Source organism: Patiria miniata, unplaced genomic scaffold, assembly GCF_015706575.1.
Source record: "Patiria miniata isolate m_02_andy unplaced genomic scaffold, ASM1570657v1 HiC_scaffold_7, whole genome shotgun sequence".
Taxonomy (NCBI): domain Eukaryota; kingdom Metazoa; phylum Echinodermata; class Asteroidea; order Valvatida; family Asterinidae; genus Patiria; species Patiria miniata.
Genome location: NW_024037074.1, coordinates 39,660,595 through 39,679,740, shown reverse-complemented (window position 1 = coordinate 39,679,740; position 19,146 = coordinate 39,660,595). Strand labels below are relative to the sequence as shown.

The following is a 19,146-nucleotide window of genomic DNA, read 5'->3' as shown; positions in this document are numbered from 1 at the left end:
TGTTACTGGAAAGTAAAAGAAACGAGAGTTAACGTGTGAGACAAGTTGCAAATTAATTCTGAAACGGACATTGCCATAAACATTATACACAAAATGTATCTACAATTCGTCGATCGTACCACGATCTGACCTATCTTAATTTTTGACGAATTTGGGTTTTTAGCATATTCTGGTTATGCATGATGAAATCTTTATTTTCTGAAAATTTCAAATTCATAAGTGGCCTAATTAGCTAATTAAGCTGATTCAGCTAATTAAAAATGTTGACCTATCGCTACAAAATGCTAAATTATCATTTCACGAACTGACGCATCGAGATAGGTCACTTCGTGAAACGCGTAAACAACGCTGTCAGTTTTCCACGAAGTGACTTATAGAGTCTGGTACCTGGACTTAATGTGGCCCCTGTCACTTTCTTATGAAATTAAGTTACTAGGGGCCAGTCTTTAGCGTTATCAAAACAATGGCGGCGTACACACGTCGTTTGATGGCTGAACGAAACTAGCAAGTTTCAACCGAGTTTCTGATTCTGTAAACGTCTGTAAGTATATTCCTTCTGTATTTTGATACTCGTATTGAATAACATTTGAGTGGGGTTCGATTCCGAACTAATGCTTTTTAATGACATCTCGGTTGATATTTTACGTTGATTCACTGACTGTCCTTTCGGGAAAATATTTATTAAATAAAAGGGCCAAACTAAGGTTGCTTTTTGAATATTATGATTCGTGATTGGTTTGGTTTGTTTGTGTTACAGAATGTGGATGTCTCAGTGGTTAATTGCAGCCAAAAGTTTATACAGATCACCATTCGTCTACATAATTGAATGAAGTTTTGAAAACGCTTCGTTGAAAGGAAAGTGATCGATTCCTGGAGCATGAATGTAAGCAATTTTTTTAACATAAAGGAATAAAAGTACACCTTTACAATGAATTCGTTCAAGAACTATTACTAGGAGGTATACACAATGTATTCGACAAGTTTCGATGCACCCCGTATATATTGGAATTCATTTTCTAATTTCCTTCACTATAACAGCGTTTTAATTTGTAAGAGCTTATTAATCTCTAATTGCAACGTACCTCCAAATGACTTAACGTGAAGAGGTCCGCGCGCGCATGCGCATATGACATAAGTCACTATCAGCTACAGAGAAATCGAAATTGTTCGTTTCACGAAGTGACCTATCTAGATAGGTCGCCGTTCGCGCGCATGAAATATGAAAATGAAATTTTCACGAAGTGACTTATGGATTTCGCGCCTATTTTTCACCTGGTGATGATGAGTTTTTGCCTTAGAAACAATTTAAAATCATAATTCAACTATTCAACTTTATTATATATAAAAACTGAGTCAACAAAAATTAGTGTTCTGGCTGAAAGAGTGGATGCAAAATAGGCCCAACTTCAAACGCGTTTTTCTCGAAATGGCAAAAACTGAGATAGGTCAGATCGTGGTACGATCGACGAATTGGGAGACCAATAAGTGCCGACATTTGACACCTGACAATAGGGGGCGCCACGGGACTTGACATCATATGACACTAGGGGTGCAGACCTGCAAATCGACTCCCATAGACTTCAGTGATAATTACGCGTACTTCCAAAAACGTATTGAAAAATACTCACAAATCTCCAATGTGTTTGACTTAACCATCAAATGAAAGCTTATTTCATAATCTTTCATTTTCTGTTCAATTTTTTATTTGATAACTTTTGGGAGAAAATTCCATCCAAAGATGATCACCCCGAAAGGTACTTCTGTGGCCCATCGCCATTTTGAAAATTTTAGGGCGCAAATTCATGATAATTTTAACAGAAATACGAGCTCACACTTCTGTGCACGGCTTCCACCCATCTTTTTTACGAACCTTCAAGTTTGTGGCTCAAAAAATGAAATTGGGATTTGGCCCGCTTAAGCAATTCTGGACTCATTTACAGGTCTGCACCCCTAGGTAGCGTTGTTCATGGCGGCTTAAAATTGACAACAGCGAAGAGTCTGATTTTTAATAACGAATGGGGTGCCATACTTTTGTCATATCCCAACATCCCCTCTATATCATGTCTTTGATTACATACTTCAGTTATCTTTCTTTTATAAGGGAATAAAATGTGTGTTCGGGAAGTATTATAACACTCTGTTAGACTGGTGGGTGTCTGGATGGGTGATAATTACCCGAGGCGAATCCGAGGGTATTTAACACCCAAACAGAGTGTTTAATACCGACCGAACACATATTTATTTCCATTCATAAATATCCTTTCGGTCAAACAAAAATTAAGACAATTAAACAACTAGACGTTTCCAACCATTTTGTTCAACAATTTTATTTTATGTTTTACGAAACACCCCTCTGACTATAAAATGGAATGCCCCTCCAAAACTCGTTACCTTATAGCGTCGCGCGTACTGCGCGATGTCGCGCAAAACGCAGCTGAGCTGGTATATAGTGTGAATTTCGGACCATGAAATACTGATTCACTGGTAGTGTTACGCATGCATACATGAGGAATGTGAACGTTCAACCAATGAAACGTGAAAAGGCACCGGATTTCATGGGAGTCCAAATTTCATGTGACACCGGAAAAGTGTTTAAGACCAGCTAGCCATGTCTTTATCATCCGTTTAAGACCGGCCACGTGACGGGCTCTCGACCAATAGCAATGTGTAAACTGTCTTTTAGGTATTTATGAATAAGCGATAAATATAAAGCATCCAGTTTTTGACGGAACTTAGTCCTATTAACAGGGAAGATAGCATGCACACGGGTGACATATCTGTACGATCATGTAGAATTACACCGTTTTCATTTTTATTACTTATTTACTTTTTATACTTTGCCTCCAGTTCCGTAACATTGTCAATTTTTTTTCAAATAAAAAAGTAAGTATTATGAAAAAGCTGAATTCTTTGCTGAGCCAATCTATGCTGTTTTTATTTTACTGAAATCAGTATTTTGTAAAATCTTTTTAAAAAAATAGATTAAAGGCCGAGTGGACCATTTGCAGCTATCCAAACAGTAACTGACTAAATTATTGACACTATTATATTTAATGACACTAAATTCCCTGTAAACTTATTCCTTCTGGCATGCGTTTCAGTTTGAAGAAAACAATAAAAGAAGGTAATTTCCAAAGATGTGTCAAGTCACACATTTTTGAAAATGTCAATTATAGTTGGTTTGTGATGGGCGAATCCGTGAATGGGTTGCAAGCGTTGACGGTTCCACTCCACCAAATACGCCCTCATAGAAAACCAAACCGAACAGAAAAAAGCGCCGCCTGGTAGCGCTCAGAAGCAAGGCGGAGAGGTGGGTTTTTTTTTCACTCGAAATTAAAGAATTACGACCTCTCAGACAATTTTCTTTTCAATTTTACTAGAGACAGCCGCAAATTATATATTTTTTATATTCCCCTACCCCCCCCCCCCTCCCCTAACTACCACTAAAATAGTTGCCAATCAATGGGACCAGGTCTAAATGTAGCCAGCCGGCTCTATGCGAAACAGACCCACAAGTTGGGGTTTTTGGCGAATGAAATCCTCCGAGTTGGTAGTCTGAGTATCACTCATTCTCCACGGAGCCCATCTCCGGTATAACCACTGGATGGTTAATGCTACTCATAATCGTGGGCGTGATGCTTACGCATTACGCGCGTATAGAAGGCTCCTGCTGATTAGTCAGTTTCTCGAGGTCATACGCAGTCTAGTTGCATAATTATTCGCCGAATCTGCTTACAAATCATAGACCATGTCCGTCTTCGCCAGGGCTAGGGTCTATTTACATGACTACCGAGTTGGGAGGCACATGTCACAATGCTTGATCTCCACATTATTTCTACGATCAGTTCCAAAAGAGTACCGAAGTGTGACGTCAGCTGCCATTAGTTTGCTTCACTCTAGTTCGCACGCTTCACACACTTAAAGCTGTGCGTGTGGAACAGAATGGACCTATCGCCGTTTGCGAGTTAGCCATGTCTACCCAACCACTCTACGTTTGTAACTCAACAAACGCGAACCTCTAATTACTCTTTATTTTTGCATCGTCGACCTTCCATAGTTTTGCAACAGCATCAACAGAAGGAATATCACGTTTATTGCATTGAAGAGGGCGGACAATTTCATCCTTGCTTCAAGGCAATCAGCATGAATGCTTAATGACAATAAGGCTCTATGCCGCGGTTGTCATAGCAACACAGACAGGTGCTCAAGACGGTATTGTTTTCAAGGACTTTATTGTTTTATTCAAGGGAAGAAGAGTGCTGATGGATAAACGCATTAAGTGATCCAGCGTCACGATCACCGTTATCGTTCTACTTATTAGTTATTAATAAGTATCAGACACCAGTGTCGACATCATGTTTTACCATACCAGGCTATATCACAAGAAATTGGCAACAGTTTCATATAGGAAATAGTTTAATCTTGTCTAAAAGAAGACATACAATTCATGTTGATCTTGCTTGTAAGATTTACGTTAGTTTGACGTTGACGATGTCTGTAGTTCCTATTCTGATGATGGGTCTGGCTGTGGCCTTCTGTGTGGCGTGGCGGGCTGCCGCATCCCAGCAAAGCGGCTCTCTAGCTCTTCGGAGCGCGCACCAGTATTTCTACGGCTCAGGGAACCGGGTCTTGCTCGGTGAAGGCTTCCGTAACCTCACGGGGGCTTCGAAGATGCACTGCAGCAAGGAGTGCCTGTCGGACGACCGCTGCTTCTCGTTCAACTACTGGAACGGGACCGTGAGCCGGTGCGAGCTGAACGGGGCTTCAGCCACGCGTTTCCCGCTGGCTGTGAGAGGATGGACGGGTGCCTACTATTGTGGGCCAGAAAAGGTAAGAAATGAATGCAAAACACAAAAGATGGACGGGAAATGATGCAGGTCTGGGTTTTTTTCTTCTTACATTTCCTCCACAAATTGTCTACCAAAAAAGTTCTGTTCGTCAGAGTTACTCCGTTGCATTTTGTTTGATACACAATATTAAGGTAGTTTGCCCTGTCAAGTGTTTTTTTTTTTTATCCGACGCATCTATATCATTGATAAGGGAGGCGGTACGAATCTGGGGTTTTTTTTCTGCACGCCAAAATCTCCACCGTTTTGACGAAGTGACGAATCCATCCAAAACCGAGATTTTAAGCTGATATTTTGGGATCGGCCTTTATTAACATTTTTAGGATGTCCTCTACATGATTACCACACTTCAGGACACGAAATTCAATCGTTCGTTGAAGGAAAGTGCGACACACCCAGTTTTTCGTTTTGAAGAAGTGGCAAAATCTCTACTCGTCACTTAGTCGCATTGATGTTAAACGTGTGCTATAATTATTTAGATGCGTTTTGACGAAGTGACGAATCTGCGTTCACGAATGTATGAGTATTATATTTTGGGGGCAATCGCATTAGCTATATATATTTTTATTCTGGGGGAAAATGTAAGCGAAAATGCGATTTGATTTCTCAAAACTTGGTTTCGCAGCTGTGTGCACAGATTCGTCACTTCGTCAAAACGGTGACGATATGGGCAATAATAAGGCATTACAATAAGGATCGGATAATGACGTCTTTACATCAAAACGTATACAATTTAAAAAGAAGCATGACTGCGAATTTATCCAATGGATCGTTTTCGTTTCATCAATAAATGCAACTCCCCGAACAAAGTACACACAACCGCAGATAGTTGTGTTGAAAATCACCAGCGGGATACTGCATTCTTTTGGTATGGAATTGCTGCCTCGGGTTGGCTGGCCTGGGCCAAGTGCAGAATCACTGAGCACAAAATGACAATGAGCGAAGATTCAATCATGCTTTGTTTACGTGTGCGCCTTCCTATGGGCAGGGTGACCGTTTTAGCCGATTTTCGGCTAACTTTGACAGATTTTTGTTATAAAACAAGTTTGACTGAAAATTTGACAGAATGGATTTTTTTTGGCCGATTTCTGGCAGAATTCTGCAAAAAATGGTTATTTGACAGAAAAACATAGCAAATTTGACAAAAAGGTACATTTGTTTACAAATGCTTTGATCTTTTCAAACAAACTCTTGCATAATGGGACAGTTTGGCTGGTTTAGGTGCCGAGGTTCACTGGGAACTGGACTTCGGCGAGTGTTTTGTTTAAAATTTACGCAATTCCATAACATCTTTATGTTTGCAATTACTTTGAACCTTAATTAAGGCAATACGACAATATGTGCATGTGATTTTAAGTGTTTATAGTGTATTTCGAGCATTTCGAGTAATTCTTGGGAACTTGGCAGATTTCTTATCAATCTGACAGATTTTGGAAGTCCATTTGGCAGAATTTAGCCATGACCTTACGATCACCCTGCCTTTGGGAGCTTGGTAGATCTCGTTCCCACAGCCGGCCCAATTTCGTGGCTCTGTATACCGTAAGCACAGAATCACTGCTTACTGTAGCAGACAATTCCGTGCTTACGGTAAGGGTATCGTATGGGTTGGCGAGGAATTTTGACTGCTGTGCATGCGTACATCCCGTAACTAAGGATTCTGTGCTTACTGGGTTAACGCAGAATTTTTCTGCTAGCCGCTGTTGGCACAATTATTGGTGATCGTAAGCGCGGAATTCTGTGGTTAACAGAGCCATGAAATTGGGCCATGGCTCCCGTAGGAAAGTAGTCTGAGTATCACCTGTTATCCACAGAGCAAGACCCCTGTATAACTTCTGATATGTCTAGACATATACATATATGCAAGCCGCGCGCCAGCCAATCCGAGTCGACTTTACAAAGTCGTGACGTCATTTCATTCCTAAATTAGGACTAAATGGTTTGATTGGTCGGTTCGAACGCAGTGTTTTGTAATGCAACAACAGCAGGGCACATTATCGCGTAACATGATACAGAGCGCGTGACGCAGGGTTTTTTAATCCATTGTCTATGACGCGCAACGGGTGAATGACGACCCGATATGGAAAGTGCCCGCTAGCCTAATTAATCAGCGAATCTGTTCACATATCATAGACCCATGGTATTTGCCATGGGTCTATTACATAGACTATTATAGGAAAGTGTACATGTAAACAGAGAGTGACGTCATTATGTCTTAGGTCTATTGTTTGGCACCAGTATTTGGAACTCCCAGAGGTTGGTTATCACAATTACAAAGGGGCTAACTAACGCTTGTCAACTACGTGCGCCAGCTAAATATGTTTATGGTCCTGTGTTTGTGTTTCTCTTGCAGCCACTTGATGTTGCGAGGCTCCAGTTACTGGTTAAAGCCAAAGGAAACAGGGGTAAGTCTTAACTGTAGGCCTACTTAATTTTTCCTTACAAGCTGCCCAAATTGTGAATACTGTGTTTGCTTTCCACCTAGTCTGGTTCCAAGACCAAAATATTTCTGATCAGTCTGATAAATGTTAGGTAACCGTCGTTTCCGTCTTCGTCGTTTCTAACATTGAAACCAATTTTGTTTGACCTTTAGTTTTCGAACCAAAATGAAAAGACTCTCATCTTTGGCCTAATATCATACAGTTTGATGCCCATGTAATGTTTGCATAACATCGACTCATATTTAGTTGGAATCTCCAAAGTCAGGGACATACAAATTAGGTAACCCCAAACCCCCAGGTAACCGTTACATTCAAAGTAGAACATGACATGTGTATTAGTTTATACAGGGTAGATAAAAAAAAAAAAACGAAACCGAGATAGTATTGTTAATTGGAACATGAGTAGGGCACATGTGAATCAAAAGGAGATATCCTCTGTTAGGGTTGATTTCCTCTTTAAAATGACACCCTTATTATGTCATTATATTCACGGTTGACTGAGCAGTGACCAGTTTCATGAATGGGTCTATTTAGAGAATTTCGCCACTTTTCGTGGTGAAATCACTTTTTTTCCCCACCAGCCTTGATTGGCAACCATAGCCTTTCACTCTGACAAGTAACACCACAAAAACCACAATTGAAAAGTGGTGCAACTCTCTAAATAGACCCTTTCATAAAATTGGTCACTGCTCAGTCAACCGTGAATGTAATGACATGACCAGGGTGTCATTTTAAGGAAGAGATTCAACCCTATAGCAGAGGATATCTCCCTTTGATTCACATGTGCCCTACTTCTGTTTCAATTAGCAATAATATCTCGGTTTCGTTTTTTTTTATCCACCCTGTATAGGCACAACGTCTATACATGAACAGAAGTACAGGTTCGATTTGGTGCTAACTTGGTATGCATGCACCAACATTGGGATGTGCAAACTATCAATCTATATCATGACCTGAATTTATGTCAACTAAATTCCGAAACAGCCACGTGTTTGTCCACAACCATCTAGTTTTTAACAACATTTTTTTGGGGGGGGGGGGGCTTGACAAAAGTTGGGCACTTCGGAGAGATTTTGTAAAATCACTGAAGATGTAAAAAAAAAAAAAAAAAAAAACAGAATCTCGATTTGTTGTTAAGTTGCTGAAATCTGCACACATGGAAAATAAGAAAGAGTACGCTTTTTATTTATTTATTTATTTATTTATTATTGTGTGTACAATTTTCATGCTCAAATAAAATGATTGATTTTTCCATTAAAAAAAAACCCAACTTTTCTGATATTTTCTTTAGAGGTACCTGGTTTGACTGACCGCACCTATGACACGCAGGCATCGGCCTCTGCCGACTGCCAAACGGCCGACCAGCATCTCTGCGAGTTGTGGGAAGTGGACCGGGCCTACGCGGCTGGGTACGCCGAACTTATACTACCGGCAGACACCGATATCTGGTACGCTGTGCCGGACAGCCAGGCGGTGGTGAACGGGAACGAAGTCACTCAACACGGCCTGCCGATGACAACCTCTTCCCCCGGCATCTGTTGCCTCGGGTCGCAGCTCAGCCCCCAGTACCCCATCATCACCAGTGAGACCTACAGTCTCCAGGATGTCGCCGGGCAAGCACGGGGCTGCTCCGCACTGGCCTCTCACCCGTGTTCGCTACCCGAGTTGAAGGCTGCTTACCTCAGCGGTTACCGTCCACCCAGCTCTTGGCTCTATAGCGCTGTGCCTAACCGCGATGTGCAGCTGTACAGTAACGGATGTGGTGACTACACGGGCTCCGAGTGTTACGAAGATGTCGTGGCAAACACACCCAGGCCATTTGGTTCTTCTTCGGTGTTCTGTTGTCCAAATCTTTACCAGTAACGTATCCAGATTTTTCAACCGGGGCGCCATATTGGTAATTTTTCTGAAAAGGCAGTGATGGATAGTACGTGGATTAAGGCGGTCTACCCCCCCCCCTCCCCAATTGCACAACATGCATAATCATGCAGAAAAACGTAGCACATGCCTGCTATCCCCCCCCCACCCCCACCCCCACCCCCACCCCCACCCCCACCACCCTCTCCCGGGGCCAAACTGGACCCATCCATGGAAGGTGGGGCGATATTTCGTTCTTTAAATAAAAAGGAGTGGAGATATTGGTAGTGCATACTCTAGTGTACTGGTTGCGAAGTGCTGGCACTTTTATTAAAAGATGCATTCCCGTGCTATTTTCGAGTTTCATCCCGAAAAATAGCTTCCTTTTCTGGAGCCATCGACCGAAGAAAATCGAACCACGTGTATTAATTGAATTCGTTATTCGATTTCGAGTTACTGGCTGCCAGACAATAATTCCGTTCTCGCAGAGTAGGCTGGTTTCCGCCCCACAATCAGTATCGATTGGGGTTAGAATAAAACAGTTAAAAATGTATTAACAGGGGGTGGATTTGTTGAAGAGCATGCGGAACGCATATATGAACGCATTTTCTCAACACATTATAGATAACCAGTTAAAATGTGTATGTGTTCATACTGAATGGGTTTTTTGGGTAAATATTTGCCCCGATAGGCCTATGTACTTTCTGTTTGATAATTTCATATAATTTATTCTAATGTATATAACCTGCAATTATACTGTAGAATATAATGTTTAAAAACATAATTTTTTTGGTGGAAATCTATACATGACTGTGACAAAACTCGGAAAATAATGTTTAGAATAAGGGAATAAATGTGTGCTCCGGAGGTTTTTATCACTCTGTTTAAGACCACTTAGAGTCTGGGTGCTGAAATTACCCGAGCCGGAGGCGAGGGTAATTATCAGCACCCAGACTCTAAGTGGTCTTAAACAGAGTGATAAATACCGCCGGAGTACATATTTATTCCCATTCATAAATACCTTTTCGGTAAAAAAAAAAATCATATAATTCGTTCAAAACATCCCGATTTTGTTCAACAAATTCACTTTATGCTTTTTGAAACATCCCTCTTGCAAAATAATGGAGAGTGTTCAGCTGGCGAGTAAGATGTAAACAACCCTTTTATGGAGATTGACGCGCGCGTATCATGTAGGGCGCGATGTCGCGCTGAACGCACCTGGCGCGTTGCGTTTTGAATTTAGAACTATAAAATTCTGACTCCCTGGTAGTGTTGCGCAAGCCTACGTGAGGATTGTGAACGTTCAACCAATGAAACGATAAGAGGCACTGGATTTTTAGGAGTCCACATTTTATTGTGACACTGGAAAAGTGTTTAAGACATTGATCTCCATACAGTCTGTGTATATGGAGATCAATGGTTTAAGACCAGCTAGCCATGTCTTTATCATCCGTTTAAGACCGGCCACGTGACGGGCTCTCGACCAATAGGAATGCGTAAATTGTCTTAGGTATTTATGAATACTAAATAAATGCTTCGTTCGTTACTCCAAGGTTCGTTAGTCCGAATGTTCGATAGTCGGTAGGTTCGATAGTCGGTAGGTTCGTTAGTGCGAAGGTTCGATAGTCGGTAGGTTCGTTAGTCCGAAGGTTCGTTAGTCCGAAGGTTCGTTAGTCCGAAGGTTCGTTAGTCTGAAGGTTCAATAGTCCGAAGGTTAAATAGTCCGAAGGTTCGATGATCCGAAGGGCTCATAAGTCCGTAAAAAATGGGTAGCGCAAGTATCACAACTCCAGTGGTATATACCACTTATGATAATTCATGATTTTCCTTTCCATCATGCAAGGTTCTCATTCTCTTGTCCCCTTAAATTAAAATTATCTCAACGATAAACTCAGAGAAGAAAAAAATCGATGAAGGTGATCAGCGACGACGTGGATTCGAACCAAGGATCTTTGTATCCATAGCTCATCTCGCTATCCACTAGGCTAGCTCGACGACGACCGTTCTTAAAAATGCTTGAATGTTACGGTTGACTAAATAACAACAATGCTCTTGATATCATTGTTCTGTTCTCACGAATAAACATACTGGCCCGTTGATGTACGAATAAATTATCGCAAGTGGTACCACTGGATTTGTGATACTGGCCCTACCAAAAATGTAAGGTTCAATCATCCGAAAGTTCGATAGTCCGAATAGATGGTATTACTATACCTCATACATATTCATGATCTAGAGCCGAACGTTCAATGGTCAATTCACCATCACGTGCCAGATGTTATTCTTGCTGTTTACCAAACGCGCGCGCGAGGATTCACGCACATTGTAAATACGCATGCGTAGTAGACTGTCGCATGGGTTACCCGTGCGACAGTCTACTACGCATGCGCTTTACAGAGCAATCGAGGAACTGTCGCACGGGTGCAGTACGCACGCGCGAACATCGCCCAGGAGAGATGCACGGTTGCATGGTTCACGTAAATGTTAATTTCCAGAGCTCAATGATGCCGTACTGGAGAAAATGTATAGACCGTGTAAAGATGTCTCCTGTACAAAAGAAAGTTGTACACATTGCAAACAACTGTATTTACAACTGTAGTAACTGTATTATACTGCAAACGAACCGAACTAGTAATTGAAGTTGAATTTTTTGGTGAGCTGTACAAGTTTCCCCGAATTTTGTTTTAGGTGCATAATAATAAAACAAAATTCGGCAACTGAATATGTATGAGGTATAGTAAAACAAATATAACATGGTTTATTTCGGGTGGACAGTCGATATTCGCTCCCCTCGGTATTGGAAGTTGACAAACTAGTTCCCTCGGCTTCGCCTCGGGAACTTGTTTGTCAACTTCCGATACCTCGGGGAGCGAATATCGACTGTCCACCCTCAAACCATGTTATATTTGTGTAAAGTTTGATAGTCCGAATCGACAATAAGGTTCAACTGTATTGACAGCATTTAATTTTATTCGGACTTTTGCGCCTATAGGCCTACTGCTTTCGGACTATTGAACCTTGTTTTCGTTTTGGACTATTGAACCTTGGGACTAATAGGCCTAAATTAACGTTGTTCTAAATTCGGACTATCTAACCTTCGGACAAATGAGCCTTCGGATTATGGAACCTTTAGACTAACGAACCTTAATCGGACTATCGCATCAAATGCTGGGATTAACGAACCGAGTCGGACTAATGAACCCCAAGTTATGGGAAATGTGTGTACTCGAACTATCGAACCTTCGGATCAATAAACATTCGGACTATCGAACCTTCGGACTATTTGGCGGACCCGGGAGGCCGGGGGGCAATGAGCCCCTCATGAAACGTCTTGTAATTCCGGTACCTCCGGAACACTTCGTCCGATTAGCATGAAGCTTTTAAAATTGTATCTGTGGTAGGTCGTTTTGTGTTAAAACGTGAAATGTGCATTTTTATTATTTAAACACATGATTTCTTAGCCCAAACATATCAAGCGGGAATTTAGTTCACATGACCAACTAAAATGCGTACTTGGAATGCAATATGACCGCCATTGGTGCGAAAACTCGGTTAGTTTGATATTCCAACAGCTCGAGTAGTATTTAAATTCAATACGTATAGACCATTAAGCGCAGCAGCCATTTTAGAGAGCAGTGCCTTTGTTTTGCTGGGATATATGAGTGAATCTTCTGTGCATTCTTTGTTACTGTACTAATTTAGATAAAGGATGTTCTCTAAGATGGCCGCTTCACATAAGGTCTGTTATGCAATGAATGAACGTAAAGTCTGTAAACGTATCCGTTCCGATCACAAGTACCCCCTCACCGGCAAAGAAAGCACAGTTGGGGGCAGCCTCGACTCCATGGGCGCGTGCGCGTTCCTTACACTAACGATCGCGCAAGGCATGATGGGAAACAACATGGCGCAGCAAGATCGTACCCATGGGGAACGAAGTTGAGTTGGAGATCAATGGAGGTGACCGACCGACGCCATCTTGCCTGACTCCAATGTTGCCGCGACGCGCGGCCGTATACCATGTACATTGATCTCCATATACACTGTGCATATGGAGATCAATGACCATTAGTACAAATCCCTGGTGTACGTGCGTCACGCACAAGGAACGATACGCATCAACCAGCTAAATGTCCCGCCCATGGGACGTCGTTGCTAGGTAAAGCGACGTCTTTGTTGGCGCACGGAGCCCATACGCGTGTACACGTTTGTATGTACATTTGTATGCATGTTTTAGAACAGTGTGGCAGTCCCTTTAGTCACCGCCCTCCCCGACCCCCCCCCACCCCACCCCACCCCGCTTATACAAGCTGGCTTTCATCCCAAAAGAAATTGACAAGACATGCCCACCAATTTGCTACAAGAATTCTTGGATACAAAGGCAAAAGTGGTGGTACGAACTCATAGTTATCAAATTCAAAAATTACTCAATTCTTCTTGCGCTACATAGCGGGATTTTCAAGCCTCTTTTTTTTTTGGCTTTAAACCCAAGGTTTAAATAATGATCTTAAGGACCTTGCTTCTTTAAGTTTATAAGTTGCATTTTTGCAGCAGGATATTACCATTATTCTCCCATTAATTAGAAATAGATGAGTGAATAAAAAACAAGTTAGCTGCTAAAAGCTCTTGTGTTTTATTTCTTGTTAATTATTCATGGTCTTTATAGAACTACTTTAATCTCTTAATGGATTTTTTTTATTATTGCGAGCTAATACCCTACTAATTATTAACTGCTAGAGTGGTAGATGAGTCAAAGGAAAGGCGCTTCACCGGTTTTTATATCCCAAGGTCGATTTGGGCCGGTGATGTCCACTTCTGCGATAATCGTGTAACGATACATCAGGTTGTCCTTTACAACTGATGACTTGATGCAACAACATCCCCAAGGACCTGAGACCAGGTCCTCTGTATTGTCGTTGTGGATAAACCCTATGGGACATGTCAATTAAAGGCCCAACAATATAGATACGAAAGAGGGGAACAATGCGATTCCTTTTTTCTTGGCAATTTCAATAAAATGTATTTCCTTAATACATGAAAATACTTCGTGAGTTTTGGAAGTGAGGTCAAACTCAAAGTGCATAATGGGATGCGCGTCTTATGGTGCCTGATATCTCCAAACGTAAAAAAAAAAAATTCGAAATCATATTGAAAATTTAAACTGCGCATTTGTATCGCCACCGGCCGCGCTTTGAGCAAAATGAGATTAACGTATTCCTGTTTTATGCATCAGGAAAGCGAGAAATTCAAAATAAAAATGCATTCACGCCCTTAATTATAACTCACACGTGACAGACAAGTTTACGTATGCACTTGCACAGTTTGAACTATTCAAGAGGTGTAAATAATTTGTGCTAGTTAGATGGGTGCTTAAAGTTGTCAAGCGTACTCTTCACTTTTAAATGTGTGTACGTTTTATATCAACGAGAAAAGCTTCTTTTTTTCAAGTTGAGACGTTTTCAACTCCCTGAAAATACGCTTTTATTTCGGGTTGCCTTTGGGCCCATAACGCACAAAAAGATACACTTTATTTGAATTCTAGCCGCAGTAATTCGAAATTTGCTAAGTATTATTCCATTACTAAGCTGGGGTGATTTTTTTGTGGATCAATGTCTCATTCAAAAGTATATAACTTTTCTTATTGCTTGAAAAACATGGCAATTTCAAAGCGAATTCATATTTGCGGGATGAAACTCGAAAATAGGATAGGTAGAGCATCTTTAACGGAGAAAACGGGGTAGGATGTCCACGAAGGATCAATGCATTGTTTTAAATCACAACGTCGTTTGTTCATGGTGTAAATCGAGAATTTTTGTTTGTCCCTCTTCCCTTTTCGTTTGTTTGTACCTTACCTTTTTGCAACAGCTCTCATTGGTTTTGTACACGTTTACTAATCGAAGTCGTCCTCGATTTGGTGTCCTCGATTCACCGATGATGTTGCATGTGCGTGTTCTCGATTGACAACATAAACAAACGATAGCACACATCCTAGCACCCTTACCTACTGTGGACATTGCTTTGTAATCGTGTAGTTAAGACAAACTGGAGAAAAAAATAATTTTACTCCCACTGTGAACACTCTTTTAACCCAATTTGTTATCATGATTTCCTTGAGTGTTCCTGTTCATTTTGCGACGGATAGCTCAAACTTAAATCAAGGAATGATCTCTCTTTTTTTATTTGGAAAATAACCGTGGAAATATATTCAAGAATTGAAAGAGAAATACACTTCCGCCATTTTGTTTGGTGACGTACGTTGCAGTAAATTTCGCCCACGTCTATGAAATGGAGGCTCGTCCATCCAGGGTCTAAGTCAGCTCTGATTGGCCAGCTCCCAGAATTACATAAAATCTGCATGCAAGGATAATATTTATGTGTCAACGTTCGTGAACGTTACCAGATGACAGGTTTCCTATTGGACAGTCAGTGATGGTGAGCCATGTTTGCTGTCTGACAAATTTAATTTGCTTTATCGACCATCGTTCAGAACACACCTCTCTGGTATAAAACAATCGTATCGATCGTGAATTATTTTGTGGATGTTTTTGACGGTGCATATTCAAAAAGATATTTGCACAGTCAAATCGTATCACTCAAAGATGACTGTCTTGGCTTTTGTTTCGAGTTCCACATCGATTTATTTTGTTTCTAATTTCGATATTTCTAGCTATCCACTTGTGAAAGAGGCATGACACACACACAAAATGGCCAACGTTTATGCCCGACAATAATTCAGTGTAGGTTGGAAGTTTTCTCTTTGGTAAATGTAACGCAAAATAAGCCTTTTTCGGAAGGGTTGGCGACTCCCGAAACACTTTTTAATTAAAAAGTATATATTCGTTCACATATAAGATACAAATTGCCGACTTTGAATGTTATCTTTAGGACCTTCCAATACGCCGGCTAGTATATCTTGCCTTTCCAAATATTAGCACAGCTGAAGTACACACTATTTTCCATCTGTTAAAATAAATAATGGGTTTCAGCCAACATCAGTGGCGATTGTCTCAGTTGGAAATGCCTACGCCGTTTTAAAATTACTATACTGTCCGTTGCGTCACCAATAGATTACAAGGGTTTATTTTCTTATTAACCAAAATCAAATTGTTCTCTTGGCTAAGTGAGTCGAGCTTATGGCTTTGCAACACCCTTTCATCCACCATACCGGGTGTCCCGAAAAAAATTGTGGAAGCAGATACCCTTTAATTTCTCAAAAACTACTTAAAATCTTGTCGGAGCCCATTAATTATACTTTTGTGTATGTTAATCAGTAATAATGCCATGGAAATCCGTTCATGCAAATCAGAGATCTAACAGATTGTAAAAGGTTGTGGGTTTTTTCCAATTGGATTTACACAGTTAGTGATATCACACGATTGTCATGGACCTTTTCCAGGCTTTTCGCTCTGATGTACATTAAGTTAGCTGTGTAAATCTCATCCCATTGGAATGAGTGGAAAGCCCATACTCTTTTATAATTCGTCATATCTCTGTGTATTTGTTTTATTTATTTATTTATTTATTATCGGGCAAACAAGATAAAAATATTAACAACAAACAGGCCAGAGGATTTCCCAAAAGCGAAACAAATCACTATTTAAAGGGATTTCCAGACAACAGATAAAATACAAACAGTAAACAAATATATTCACATATACATAAATAAACAAAAACATTGACATAGGACAATTTTAAAACAGCATCCGGTCATTAAACGCATGAAAAAAAAATATTTTAAAAATAAATATATAAATTCATGTATTACTGCTTGGATTGCATGAACGGGTTTCTATGACATTTTTGTTTTACTGAATATACACAAGAGTATAATTAATCAGTCCACCAAGGTGGCTCGGGTTATTATCAGCCTCCATACTCCAACCGGTCTTCAACAGAGTGTTTAATACCGGTCAAGCACGCATTTATTCCCTTATTGTTCATCTTATATTTTGACTTGTGATTTGACTTGGATCTGTAATTTGAATTTTTGACTAACTAGGCTGACTAATACGTCACTTGCTGTGAAGCGACCTAAAGTAAATTTTATATCAATTCAACCGAATTATGAATTCAGTTTATATATAAACTAATGATTTACAATAACAACCCACTGTTGCATAAAATGTTGTTTTTCAATAAGAGTCTTATTGCGATATTGTTCCCTTTTGACTTAGTTTTGAACACAAACCACTGATTATTTTGTTCTTTTTGTAAATTTGATATTTTATTCTTTATGTGTCTAAAATATTCTGATAAACCGTTAATTGAAAGCGAGTTGATGTATTTGCGCCCGTATGTTTATTGAGTCCGGTAAACACTTTTGAACATGGATCATTTTTTTTTAATTCATTAACTATAAGCGTGAAAGATTGGTTTTCTTTTCGTTTCTTTCCAAGAATACGATATTATATGTAACGTGCAAAACAACCTACCTGTTGAAGTGGATAGTATTTCGAGAAAACAAAGAAAAAACACGCACTTTTTTTGGGGGGGGGGGGCAAGGGCGGATCGGGGGGGGGGGGTGGGCAACTGGGGCCATCGGGTTATTATCAGCCTCCATACTCCAACCGGTCTTCAACAGAGTGTTTAATACCGGTCAAGCACGCATTTATTCCCTTATTGTTCATCTTATATTTTGACTTGTGATTTGACTTGGATCTGTAATTTGAATTTTTGACTAACTAGGCTGACTAATACGTCACTTGCTGTGAAGCGACCTAAAGTAAATTTTTTATCAATTCAACCGAATTATGAATTCAGTTTATATATAAACTAATGATTTACAATAACAACCCACTGTTGCATAAAATGTTGTTTTTCAATAAGAGTCTTATTGCGATATTGTTCCCTTTTGACTTAGTTTTGAACACAAACCACTGATTATTTTGTTCTTTTTGTAAATTTGATATTTTATTCTTTATGTGTCTAAAATATTCTGATAAACCGTTAATTGAAAGCGAGTTGATGTATTTGCGCCCGTATGTTTATTGAGTCCGGTAAACACTTTTGAACATGGATCATTTTTTTTTAATTCATTAACTATAAGCGTGAAAGATTGGTTTTCTTTTCGTTTCTTTCCAAGAATACGATATTATATGTAACGTGCAAAACAACCTACCTGTTGAAGTGGATAGTATTTCGAGAAAACAAAGAAAAAACACGCACTTTTTTTTGGGGGGGGGGGGGGCAAGGGCGGATCGGGGGGGGTGGGCAACTGGGGCCATGCCCCCCTCCCCCCAAAAAACCTTTTTTTTTTTTTTTAGTGACGTCGCAATAAAGGCAGGTAGGCCTACTGCTTACACCAACATCTTTTCCTCCAAAAATGGTTAAAGTGCTCAGAAATTGCCTCAGATCGCACCACAAAACATCTAAAATTCGAATTTTGTTCGGGGCCCTTAAGCGGGCCCCGAATTCCCTCGCCGTAATTTGACTCACTTTTGGGGGACCGTGTTTTTGCCCCCCCCCCCCCCCCAATTGTTTTTTTGGATCCATCCTTAAGGCCTTGGGGGGGGGGGGTGTCTTAAACTGGATTCCGTTGTCAACGCGCGTAAAATATTGCGCTCGCAGGTACCATATTTTGAAACCACCTTTAATGTTGGTTTCCCTTCAATTGAAACCGTTTCAGGCGGATTATTTTCACAAAGAATTCGTTACTAGTCCTAGTCACTTGAGCAAGGTTTCTGTCACTAAATCGGCAGGTTGTTTTCGGGTAATTGCAAATAATCCTACGCAATGGCGGATCTACCGAGGTTAGGGGTTTAAACGCACACCTCCGGCCGCAAAAAGATAGGAAAATTATGCAGAAGAAATAGTACATGCCTACTAAACCCTTCCTAGACAGCTACACACCCTCTTCAACCAAAAACTGGATCCGCCCCTGCTACGTAGCTATTGATTAATAACAGGACTGCTTGGTTTAAAACTTGAAATAGAAGCAACTGCAACAACTTACCGGAATACCAATTCTTCGTGATGTAGTAAGGTGCTTTTTCTAGAGTCCTTTGTTG

At 40.4% G+C, this 19,146-nt stretch overlaps 1 protein-coding gene across 1 annotated transcript; it reads left to right on the top strand.

The window, feature by feature from the left end:
* The first annotated feature begins 4,491 nt into the window (after positions 1–4,491).
* On the top strand, positions 4,492–9,290 carry LOC119745167. The gene is made up of 3 exons (XM_038221392.1): positions 4,492–4,830; positions 7,123–7,249; positions 8,577–9,290. Exons 1-3 carry the CDS (start codon positions 4,492–4,494, stop codon positions 9,146–9,148), a joined length of 1,038 nt encoding a protein of 345 aa, XP_038077320.1. The 3' UTR covers positions 9,149–9,290.
* The last annotated feature ends 9,856 nt before the right edge of the window (positions 9,291–19,146 follow it).

Coding starts and splice junctions, on each gene's coding strand:
- LOC119745167 (XM_038221392.1), top strand. CDS start 4,492: ATGTCTGTAGTTCCTATTCTGATGATGGGTCTGGCTGTGGCCTTCTGT. Junction 4,831..7,122: donor ACTATTGTGGGCCAGAAAAG/GTAAGAAATGAA, acceptor ACAATTACAAAG/GGGCTAACTAACGCTTGTCA. Junction 7,250..8,576: donor TAAAGCCAAAGGAAACAGGG/GTAAGTCTTAAC, acceptor TATTTTCTTTAG/AGGTACCTGGTTTGACTGAC.